This window comes from Thamnophis sirtalis, unplaced genomic scaffold, assembly GCF_051295495.1.
Source record: "Thamnophis sirtalis isolate CommonGarterSnake01/CBP01778 unplaced genomic scaffold, rThaSir2_p1.2 scaffold_2, whole genome shotgun sequence".
NCBI lineage: Eukaryota > Metazoa > Chordata > Lepidosauria > Squamata > Natricidae > Thamnophis > Thamnophis sirtalis.
The window spans coordinates 28209218-28221776 of record NW_028261382.1 but is presented as its reverse complement, the minus strand read 5'-3'; the positions used below and the strand labels follow the sequence as shown (position 1 = coordinate 28221776).

Below are 12559 nucleotides of genomic sequence, written 5' to 3'. Positions count from 1 at the left end.
CCAGACACAAACTGAATAAGGTGGAATATGCAGTACAATGCAATGAGCTACGTGCAGATCTGTGCATTGGGGAAACAAAACAGGCACTTCGCAAACACGTGACTCAACACAGGAGAACAAACCTATCAGGACCCAATTCAGCAGTCCGTCCGCATTTCAAAGACAAGAGGGTCACTCTTTTGAAGACAGAGAGGACCACTGGTTTGAAAGAGGGGTTCAAGGCAGCCAGCGATGTCCAAATTGAACCACCCTCTCTAAACAAAGGGGGGAGGATACGACATTATCTATCTCCTGTCTACAACACGGTCCTTTCAGTAGCTCCACGCCCATTTGCACCACTCAGGTGACCCAAAGGACACAGAGAAACTTCCAATGACCCTCTAAAAGGATGCAAAGGACCAGCTGTCTGCAAGGAGCATCAATCCTTCCATTCCCCACCATCATCCAGTCAGAGCTGAAGAAGCTCCTCGGATGAGAAGCGAAGTCTTCAAAGAAAAACCAAGAACACGCGCCTGCTTTGCTCATGCGTGCAGCTTGCATGTATGTGCGCGGTTTCGGAAATGTGGCTAAATAGGACGTCCTAGATGACACACACAGCTCTCTCTGTGGGCAAGCGCACTATCGCCAGCTGCTCTTCTGGGTTTTTTGGCCAGCTGGTCTTCGCGGGTGCCGGAAGGCCGGAAAACGTCCGGAAAAAACAGGCCGTTTTTTTTCCAGGCCATTTTCACGCGCCAGCCAGCTGGTCTTCACGGGCACCAGCGCTCTGGAAAACGGTCAAAACAATGGCCAAATAACAGGGCCTATTTCAGGCCATTTTCCAGGCTGTTTTTGGGGGGCATTTTCAGGCCATATTTGGCGGGCCGGAAAACGACCAGAAAATGGGTCAGAAAAACAGCATTAAAAAACGGGCCTTTTTGGGCTGTTTTCTAGGCCATTTTGGGGCTGGTTTTTTTTAGCTGTTTTGGGGCCATAAAACAGTCTAAAAAACAGCCTGAAAACGGCCCGTAAAATGGCCAAAACCCCTGCCAAAAAACAGGCATGCGTGCGCTGGTCAGTTGGTCTTCGGGTTTCCGGTGCACACATATGCGCATGCATGTATGCGTGTTCTGGTTTGGTGCCAAAAAGTTTGGCCATCCCTGGCCTAGAGCCAGGGTGGGTAGAAGGGCTCACCAGCAGGTTGCCACTACTGGTTTGCCGAATCAGTCTGAACTGGCTGAATCCCACCTCTGGGCTACAGCTGATAGTTTTTCAGAGATGACCAATGCTGAGAGGTAGCCCTTCACTCCAAAGACTCACTCTGGGCACTTACAAATTTGTAGACGGTCTTCATAGCAGGGTTTGCCTTTGTCTTCACGGTGTTTAAAATGGCCCCACTTCCTTTCTGTGGGCACGAAGGAAAAATAAGCCATCAGGAGGGCACAGAAGTGCAGCCGAGGTTGGGACGTTTAACACACAATTATGAACATCGAACCGGATGAATTCTCATGAAACTTCTGCAGGCCTGTTGCAATGACCAAATGGCACTTAGGCCTGGTCTCATTCCTCCAAAGGAAGGGACAGGGTGGGGATATTATTATTATTTCTTTTTGACCTGAAAGGCAGACAGTTTTGCCTTCCTTTTCCAATTAAGTGCTGGATTTCATCATGCAGGCAGCCTCACGTTGTATGCAATCGTCACGATAAACACAGAAAGCACGGCTTTCGTTTCCAAGCTCACAATCTTTGGATTAGCCTGCAGAATCACTGTTGGGTTTTTAACAACACAATCGAGCCTTTGATTCAAACCAAAAGACAGTCCTTCCACCTCTCTCTCTCTCTCTTTTTTCTCTCTTTCTCTTTTTCTTTCTTTCTCTTTTTCTATCTGTTTTCTCTTTCTCACTCTCTTTTCCTTGTTCTTTTTCTATCTCGTTCTCTCTTTTACTTTTTTCTTTCTTTCTCCCTGTTTTTTCTCTCTCTCCTCTCTGTCTCTTTTCCTCATTCTTTCTTTCTCTCTTTCTCTCTCTGTTTTCTTTCTCTCTCCTCTCTCTTTTCTTTCTCTCTCCTGTCCCTCTCTTTTCCTCATTCTTTCTCTCTTTCTCTCTCTTTCTTTCTCTCTCCTCTCTCTCTTTTCTTTCTCTCTCCTCTCTCTCTTTTCTTTCTCTCTCCTCTCTTTTTTCCTCACTTTCTTTCTCTATCTCATCCTCTCTCTTTCTCTCGCTCTTTCTATCTGCTTTTCTCTCTCCCCCTCTCTCTGTCTATTTCTCTCCCTCTCCCCTCTGTCTCTTTTCCTCTTTCTTTCTTTTTCTCATTCTCTCTCTTTCTCTCTGTCTCTTTTCCTCACTTTCTTTTTTCTTTCTTTCTCTCTCTCTTTCTCTCTGTGTCTCTGTCTCTCTTTCTTTTTCTCCTCCTCTCTCTTTCTCTCTCTCTCTGTCACTCCTCTCTCTCTCCTCTCCCTTTCTTTCTCTCTGTGTCTCTGTCTCTCTTTCTTTCTCTCCCCCTCTCTCTTTCTCTCTCTCTCTGTCTCTCTTCTCTCTCTCTTCTTTCTCTCTTCTCTCTGTCTCTGTCTCTCTTTCTTTCTCTTCCACTGTCTCTGAGGTCTGTAAATGAGGGGAGAAAGCATGCCAAGCAAATTTCAGCCAGGCTGAACTTCGCATCCTGATGGCACCTCCAAAGGAATTGTCAAGATTCTGACCTCTCAGAAAGAATTCTTAAGCAGTCCTGTTCGTGCTTTTTTTATTTGACAGGACAAGCTGTATTGGGCTGGGGAATGCATTATTTTGATAAATAAAATTTAGTATGCATAAAGGACGGGACACTCCATTCCCTACACACACACACACACACACACACACACACACACACACAGGCAGACATGATGCTGGACTGGGGGAACTATTATTTTAAAGCAAGAATTAATTTTGTTGTATATTTGCTACTCATCAACAATTTACTTTAATTTATTGTCATTGCACCTCGCACAACGAAATTATATGCCATCTTCAGTCTACATCATACATAAGAAAATTTCAAAAATAAAACAAAAACACACATCCTTCAATCCCAACAATTAACAGAGAAATTACAAAACATCTTAATATAAATGGCTCTATGTATGAGATACTGACTCTCTCTTCTCCTTCATTTTATTTTATTTTATTTTCTCATTCTTTCCTTCTTCCCTCCCTCCCTCCAATAATACGTTTTGGAAACACAGTTCCAAAACATCTTGTTATAAGTGGCTCCATGGTTGAGATTCTGTTCGTTCTTTTTCTTTCTTTCTTTCTTTTTCTTTCTTTCTTCTTTCTCTTTTTTGCTTCGCTTTCTCTCTCCTCTCTCTTTCTTTTTTCTTTCTCTCTCTCCTCTAACTTCTTTCCTTCTTTTTCTTTCTCTCTCTTTTTCTCTTTCTTTTCTTTCTCTCTCCCTCCCTTTTTCTTCCTCTCTTCCTCTCTCCCTCTTTCTTTCTTTCTTCTCTTTCCTTCCTTTTTCTTATTTCTCTCCCTTCTCTCTCTCTCTTTTTCTTTCTCTTTTTTTAGTTTCTCTTCCGCTTTATCTCTCCTCTCTTAATTTTTTCTTTCTCTCCCCTCTAACTTCTTTCTTTTTCTTTCTCTCCCTCTCTTCCTCTTTCTTCCTCTTTCTTTTCTTTCTTTCTTTCCCTCCCTTTCTTTTTCTTCCTCTCTTTCTCTTTCTTTCTTTCTTTCTTTCTCCTTTTTTCTTTCTTTCTTTCTTTCTTTCTTTCTTTCTTTCTTTCTCCTTTTTTCTTTCTTTCTTTCTTTCTCTCCCTCCCTCCATTCTTTCTCTTTATCTCTCTCTTTCTTTCTCCCCTCCCTCTCTTTCTCTCTTTCATTTCTTTTCTTTCTCATCAAAGCCTTCCTTTCTTTCGGCACAATCCTTGAAATTCTGTCTCTCTTTCAGAATATCAGAGAAGACAAGCAGAGCTTATTTTATGCCTTTCCCCTTCCTTAATAATCAAGCATGGCCAGCCATCTGTTCAAAACGCTGGTTTGAAACCAAATTCGGGGATCTGGAAGAGAACAACTCGGATTCTGCTCTCTTTTATTATTTTCCCTGAATGTCTATAGAGAAGATTTAAAACACCAACCCTCCAGGATTACAAGATAGGGTGAGATATTAAGAAATTCGTTATCGAGGCACAATACCTCTGCATATTCATCCTTGGGAGCAGAAATACTGCCCTGAATCTTGGGAAGAAGCCCAGTTTTGGGGCAGAATTGAGGATGGTGTTCTGAGCTAGGTTTCCCCAAAAAGCACGAAGCAGATTCCTGGTCCCGACAAAATCCCTTTTGTTAAACGAATGTGAATTCCTCTCATTCACATTCACCCAAGGCCTGGCAAACAGTCTTTCAAAGGAGTATTTATAACCACCGACCTTATCTATCTTGGAAAGCTGCCATGTAAACATTTTCCAATTGAGGTGCTGTGCAAGGAAAGGCTGGGCAGAGAGTCTCTAAGACTCACGGACAGATCTTCACACTCCTGAAACAAACTAACGAGCGAATTGTTTCCTGCAAAAGCCCCCTCCCCTTTTGCTCCTCTTTTATTTCCTATGGGAGGGGCCAATCACCTTCCACCTGTGGCTTTACTCCCAAATCTACCCTTGTTCATTAGCTGTTCCTTTCTCCTGACAGCTCTGTGCATGTGTACACTGGGAACAGGCTCCAGCTGTTCTTCTGCTCCATTGATCTCTGACTCCGAAGGCAGCTGATAAGTGTCAGACAGCCTCGGCCCCCTCTCTGCCTTCGACATGGAGCCCTCATCCGAGCCTTCCCCAGACTCCAGAACTGGCCCATGTTCCTCCCCAACCCTCCTCACTGCCTGACTCTGGTGCCAGCTCTGCTGGCCACTGCCGGGCAACAACAGATGGTCAATTCCTTCCGGCATAGGACACAGCAGCTTTTGGAAGGAGGAAGGAGAAGGAAGAGATGGAGGAAACATCAGCGGATGCTTTCAAGGGATACTTACCCGGACAGTGGACAGCCACTGATGGTAAAGCTTGGCGCTCCCTGCCACAAAAGAAGAAGTGAAGTGAGAACTTTTTTGGATCTCCCAGGGTTTATCCAAACACAATCAACAACATGGAGTTCCGCCACCTGTTACCCCAACCCATAACCTTAAAACAATTCAGGAGAGAGAGATTGAGGCCTCCTGAAGATGCTTCTCTAAATAAAGGAAGAGAACTATCTTTTTTTAAAGTTACTAGCTGATAACTTGGTATTGCCTGGGTATTTATTTATAGGGGGGGGGGGAATGTCCGGACCAAACGTAATTTCTAATGTTGGATTTTTCCCCTTACCTACAGGAAGCCCCCTTGTGGAGGACTGTGAAGCCATGGCGTCTCCACTGCACTGTACAGTAGAAGCCATTTTATGGCAGAACAGTAGAAGCCATTTTAAGGCACAACAGGCTGTATCTTAAGAAAAACTGCAACTGAATCTCCTCTCCCCTGCTTGTGTTTTGCATTTAGAACAGATTCCTTTTCAGGTGGGGAGGGGGAGTAGAACTCCTTAGCATCAGAGCGTGTTAATAATAATAATATAGGAAATGCTTATGCTCTGGTGGTCATTTTGAAAAAATCCTTTCTTAGTGAGCACCTAGAAGTCAAGAGGAACATACATGGCACATTTGAAGTTAGTCGGCTTTATGGTGCTGGAGATTTTGTGATGATGCACGAGTGGTATTTCGCTTTTATATATATAGACTGGTTGATAACCTGGAGTTGCCTGGGTATTTATTTAAAGGGCGAAAATTTCTGGACCAAACTTAATTTCTATTGTTGGCTTTCCCCCTTAACAGAGTACTGTGAAGCCATTACCATGGCAACTCCACTGCGTTGTACAGGAGAAATCATTTTACGGCAGTACAGTAGAAACCATTGTAAGGCACAACAAGCTGCATCTCAACAGAACACACACTCCAAGGGGTGTTAGGGGTGTCTTACCCCCCCAGTTTTTTTCTCCAGAGAATAAGTCATCTGTGTACCAAGTTTGGTTGAAATTGCTCGAGGCGTTCCAGAATTATGCTGGAATACACAGGCATACACACAGCCATTTATATATATATAAATAGATTTGAGCTATTTGTATCCTATCTTGGCCAACCTTGATCTCCATCCATCCACACAACTCACTCCGTTGTTGGTCTGGGTGGAGAATTAATGGTGGGGACCTCGGGCGGCAATAAGATAAACCTGAAGGCATCTGACCCTGTTTGTTGACCAGTTATCTTGGCCACCACTCTGAGAATTTGAGTCACCCCGATTCTGCTTTCAGTGGAATCAGTACACAACGGTACAGGGAGTCCTCGTCTTACGACCACAATTCAGCCCCAAATTTTCATTGTTAAACGAGACATTTGTTCAATGAATTTTGCCCCGTTTTATGACCTTTCTTGCCTCAGTCGTTAAGTGAGTCGCTGCAGTGGGTCAGTAAGAAACTCGACTGTTAAGTGAGTCCGGCCTCCCCTGGCCACAGTCGTTAAGTGAATCACTTTTCTTGCCAATGGTTGTTAAATGAATCACTGCAGTGGATAAGTTAGTGATCTGGTTGTTAAGTGAATCGGGCTACCCCACTGACTTTGCTTGTCAGAAGGTCGCAAATGGGGATTGCGTGACCCTGGGACACCGTGACAGTCATAACTATGAGTCAGTTGCCAAGCTGACGCTGGGATGACGCAATGGTCGTAAGTCTGAAAAACGGTCATAACTCGCTCCTTTCAGGGCCGTGGTAACTTCACACGGTCACTTAAATGAATGGTTATAACCCGAGGACTAGCTGTAACAAAAAGAAGTGGTTTCTCATTTGTATTCCCAACCAAGGTTAGTCTTCTCCTCACCGGCATATTCGCCCAGGTTGATTTCTTCTTCAAAGACGTCACTGAAGCCTTCTCCAGAGTTGAGAAGATCCAGGCGACCATCGATGAACTTGATGGGAGAGAAGGAGAAAAGCATTATCTTCTGACACTCGCTCTCTTTCTCCAGGAGGAGAGGACATCTGGGAGAATCTAATATCTTCTTCTCAGCCAGATGTTTATGGAGGTTCTCGGTCCTCCAGGCTATGGTTGTCCCAAAGGTGCTTTTTCTAAAGGCAACTGGACTTGGTTTTTCCTTCCTTGAAGAGGTTTTGCTTCTCATCCGAAAAGCTTCTTCAGTTCTCATCCAAGAAGACTCTTCAGCCAGAACTGAAGAAGCTTCTCGGATGAGAAGCAAAACCTCTTCAAGGAAGAACAAAGCCCAGTTGCCTTCTGAAGATCTGAAGAAGCTTCTTGGATGAGAAGCGAAACCTCCTCAAGGAAGAACAAAGCCCAGTTGCCTTCTGAAGATCTGAAGAAGTTTCTCGGATGAGAAGTGAAACCTCCTCAAGGAAGAACAAAGCCCAGTTGACTTCTGAAGATCTGAAGAAGCTTCTTGGATGAGAAGCGAAACCTCCTCAAGGAAGAACAAAGCCCAGTTGCCTTCTGAAGATCTGAAGAAGTTTCTCGGATGAGAAGTGAAACCTCCTCAAGGAAGAACAAAGCCCAGTTGCCTTCTGAAGATCTGAAGAAGCTTCTTGGATGAGAAGCGAAACCTCCTCAAGGAAGAAAAAAGCCCAGTTGCCATCTAAAGATCTGAAGAAGCTTCTTGGATGAGAAGCGAAACCTCCTCAAGGAAGAAAAAAGCCCAGTTGCCTTCTGAAGATCTGAAGAAGCTTCTTGGATGAGAAGCGAAACCTCTTCAAGGAAGAAAAAAGCCCAGTTGCCATCTAAAGATCTGAAGAAGCTTTGTGGATGAGAAGTGAAATGTCTTAAAAGGAAAGTCTAGTTGCCTTTTGAAAAAGCACCTTTGGGTCCTTCTGAGCAGTCCTCTGGACCTGAGTCCTTTGTCATGAAGACCCAGGGAGGGAGGGAGAGAAACAGAGATGGAAAAATGCATCAACGTCATCTATTATGGAAGACAGAATAGGAAGAACACACAATGCTCTTAAAAATAGCTCATGAGCTTGCTTGGTTGAAGAGAGAGAAAAAACACACCCAACCCACAGAAAACACCTCATTCTGACCCATAAATTACACTAATTAGGGAACAAAGTGGCCAGCCGTATTTCACAGCACGTTGCGAAACAGCGATTGTTCTTAATGCGTGCACACACACACACACACACAAACACACACACACACACACACACACACACACACACACACACACACAAGGTACCTGCTTGAAAAGCTGCAGCTGGATGGCATTCTGCAGGAATTGTCGCATGGTGGCCGACCGGTGGGAAACGAAGGTTTCTTCACAGAAAGTGATGGGCTCTTCCTAGAGAAAAGAAAATTGTGGGACGGGGGTCACAGATTACAGATTAACAGAGTTGGAAGGGACCTTGTAGGTCATCTAGTCCAACCCCCCCACCCCCAATCAAGCAGGAGACCCTGTATTATTTCTGACAAATGGCTTTCCAGTCTCTTCTTGATGAAGCTCCCACAACTTCTGAAGGCAACTTCTGTTCCATGGGTTGATTGTTCTCACTATCAGAAATTTCCTCCTTATTTCCAGGTTGAATCTCTCTTGGATCCATCCATTATCCCTTGTTTGGCCTTTAGGTGCCTTGGAGAATAGCTTGATCCCCCCTCTTCTCTGTGGCAGCCCCTCAAATATTGGAAGACTGCTATCCTGTCTCCCCTCGTCCTTCTCTTCCCTAGACCAGCCATGCCCAGTTCCTACAACTGTTCATTGTATATTTTAATCTCCAGTCCCCTCATCATCCTGGTTGCTCTTCTCTGCACTATTTCTACAGTCTCAATATTCTTTACAAATTAACAGAGTTGGAAGGGACCTTGTAGGTCATCTAGTCCAGCCCCCCCCCCCTGCCCAAGCAAGAGACCATACACCATTTCTGACAGATGGCAGCCCAGCCTCTTCTTGAAAGCCTCCAGGGATGAAGCTCCCACAACTTCTGTTCCATGAGTTGATTGTTCTCACTGTCAGGAAATTCCTCCTTATTTCTAGGTTGAATCTCTCCTTGGTCAGTTTCCATCCATTATCCCTTGTCTGGCCTTCAGGTGCTTTGGAAAATAGCTTGACCCCCTCCTCTTTGGGGCAGCCCCACAAATATTGGAAGGCTGCTATCCTGTCTCCCCTGGTCCTTCTCTTCTCTAGACCAGCCATGCCCAGTTCATGTAACCATTCTTCATTTGTTTTAGTCTCCAGTCCCCTCATCATCCTGGTTGCTCTTCTCTGCATTCTTTCTAGAGTTTCAACATCTTTTTATAGTGTGGTGACCAAAACTGGATGTAATATTATAGGTGTGGCCTTACTAAGGCTTTATAAAGTGGTATTAGTACCACCCTTGATCTTGATTGTATCCCTCTGTTAATGCAATTTAGGATTATGTTGGCTATTTTAGCTGCCGCTGCACACTATAGTTGAATGGATGTCTTGGCTGGGTCTCTTGAGGGAGGACACATCGATGGTGGAAACCTATATTCCCCCCCCCCCCCCATCCCAATGAACGTGCTGTGGAGCCAAGCTTCCCCAATGAAGGACATAGGAATCCCAAACCCAACTCTTAACGTGTCTTTCTTGGAAGATGTTTATCCAAGAAGCTCCTTCAGCTTCCTGGATGAGAAGCAAAACATCTTCAAAGAAAAACCAAGGAAGTCCAAAAAACACCTTTTGGACAACCATGACCTGGAGGACTGAGGATCTCCATGGTCTTCCAACTCTTAGCAGTTGCAAGAAGAGGGCTTCGTGGGCACTTGTGGGGAATACTTTCAACTCACAATCCAGAGTAGGTTTTCTTCATGGACATACTCCCGAGGGGAAAGAAAACCAGCAAGTAAATTTAATTAAATAATAATAATAATAATAATAATAATAATAATAATAATAATAATAATAAAATGCTTAGAAACAACTGGCATTAACAAAAATATTGCATCCTTTACTGAAAAGGCAATGAAACAATGGAGAACTGAGTTGGCAGTAGGGAATGAGAGCTACGGAATGGTTAATATCAAGCGAGGAATTTTCCAGGGTGATTCACTTTCACCTCTTCTCTTCATCATCGCAATGATCCCACTATCAGTAATCTTTAAAAAAATGAAATTAGGCTACCAAACAGCCAAAAAAGCTGAAAAAATTTCGCATTTACTATATATGGATGATTTGAAATTCTATGGAAAGTCAGAAATAGAAATCCAATCATTGACAAATAGAGTCCGAGTATTCAGCACCGATATTTCAATGCAGTTTGGCATAGAAAAATGTGCCACTGTATCCATAAAAAGGGGCAAAATCACTGCATCTGAGGGAATTGAAATGCCCAATGGCCAACTAATTAAATGCAAAGAAAATGAAGCCTACAAATACTTAGGCATTCTGCAGTTGGATAACATCAAGCATGGAGAAGTAAAAACTATTGTCAGACGAGAGTACACCAACAGAGTTAGGAAAATTTCGAAATCTAAATTGAATGGTGGAAATACAATCAAGGCCATAAATACCTGGGCAATACCAGTTATAAGATACACAGCTGGCATAGTTAACTGGACACAAGCTGATTTGGACCTTTTGGACCGAAAAACCAGGAAACTAATGACAATGCACTACAGTTTACATCCACGTGGTGATACTGATAGACTATATCTGCCCCGAAAATCAGGTGGTAGAGGATTATTACAAGTGAAGCAAACAGTTGAAGAAGAAAAACATGCACTGGCTGATTATTTAAAAGAAAGTCAAGAACATCTATTAATCGAAGTAAAGAACAAAAATCTACTGAAGGCCCAACAGACAAAACAAGAATACAGAAAAGATGTGATAAAATCAAGAATGGAGAGTTGGCAGAACAAAGCACTGCATGGTCAATTTCTGGAAAAAATAAAAGATTAAAGTGGACAGGGAACAAACTTGGTTATGGTTAAAAACAGGTACATTAAAGAAAGAAACAGAGTCACTAATCCTGGCTGCGCAAGAACAAGCTATCCGCACAAATGCCATTAAGGCCAAAATCGAAAAATCCTCTGATGATGCCAAATGCAGACTTTGCAAAGAAGCTGACGAAACTGTTGATCACATACTCAGCTGCTGTAAAAAAATCGCACAGACTGATTATAAATTGCGGCACAATTCAGTAGCACAAATGATCCATTGGAATTTGTGCAAAAATTATAATATTAAAACAGCAACAAACTGGTGGGAACATCAGCCTGAAAAAGTCACAGAAAATCAGATGGTCAAGATCTTGTGGGATTTCCGTATACAAACCGACAAAATACTGGCGCATAATACACCAGACATCACACTGGTTGAGAAAAATAAGGTCACAATCATAGACATCGCAATACCAGGTGATAGCAGGGTCGCCGAGAAGGAACATGAAAAAATCACAAGATACCAGGACTTAAAAATCGAAATTCAACGACTATGGCACAAACCAGCAGTGGTAATTCCAGTGGTAATTGGCACACTGGGTGCTATTCCAAAAGCACTGGAATTACATTTAAAACAGTTAAAAGTTGACAAAATCACCATCAGTCAAATGCAAAAAGCCGCACTGCTTGGATCTGCACGCATATTACGAAAATACGTTACGACGTCCTAGGCCCCTGGGTGGGGCCCGACTAGTAACCAATGCCAAATCCGGCGAAACAACTGGCCGCTGTGATACAATTGTATAATAATAATAATAATCCAGAGCTTTGGCACCAATATCTATGAAGCTTCTCAGTCATCCAGGTCATGGTTGTCCCAAAGGTGTTTTTTTCAGGAGACAACTGGACTTCCTTGTTTTTTGCCTTTTGAAGATGTTTCACTTCTCATCCAAGGAGCTTCTTCAGCTCTGACTGGATGATGGTGGAGAATGGAAGGATTTATATTCCTTGTAGACAGCTGGTCATTTGCATCCTTTTAGAGAGTCATTGAGGCCACTTGGAGGTTTCTCTGTGTCCTCAGGAGTATCCGAGTAGCGCAAATGGGTGTGGAGCCTTCTTGGAACTGTTGAAAGGACTGTGTTGAAGACTGTTAGATCATTTCACAGTTCCAAGGCAGCTCCACAACCATTTGCACCACTCAGTTGACCCCGAGGACACAGAGAAACCTCCAAATGACCTCGACGACCCTCTAAAAGGATGCAAAGGACCAGCTGTCTACAAAGAATATAAATCCTTCCATTCCCCACCATGCAGTCAGTGCCCCAAACAATCTGGGTCCTCATTTTACCGACCACAGAAGGCCGAGTCAACCTTGAGCCAGTGAGAATTGAACTGCCCAACTGCTGGCAGTCAGCAGTCAGTAGAATTAGCCTGCAATACTGCATTCTAACCACTGTGCTACATTGGCAGATGATAGTTAGATAGATAGATAGATAGATAGATAGATAGATAGATAGATAGATAGGTAGGTAGGTAGGTAGGTAGGTAGGTAGGTAGGTAGGTAGGTAGGTAGGTAGGTAGGTAGGTAGGTAGGTAGGTAGACAGACAGACAGACAGACAGACAGACAGACAGACAGACAGACAAACAGACAGATGATAGAGAGATAAGAGATAATGATAGATAGATAATGATAGATAGATAGATAGATAATGATAG

General features: G+C 43.4%; 1 protein-coding gene across 1 annotated transcript in view; it reads right to left on the bottom strand.

Annotated features, from left to right (window-relative positions):
* Nucleotides 1–12559, bottom strand: part of DENND1A (DENN domain containing 1A) — a 246138-nt gene that overhangs the window by 46576 nt on the left and 187003 nt on the right. Inside the window, 4 exon segments of the mRNA XM_087704573.1 lie at nucleotides 1310–1381; nucleotides 4960–5000; nucleotides 6829–6916; nucleotides 8186–8287. Coding sequence (XP_087560699.1) covers nucleotides 1310–1381; nucleotides 4960–5000; nucleotides 6829–6916; nucleotides 8186–8287 — 303 coding nt within the window.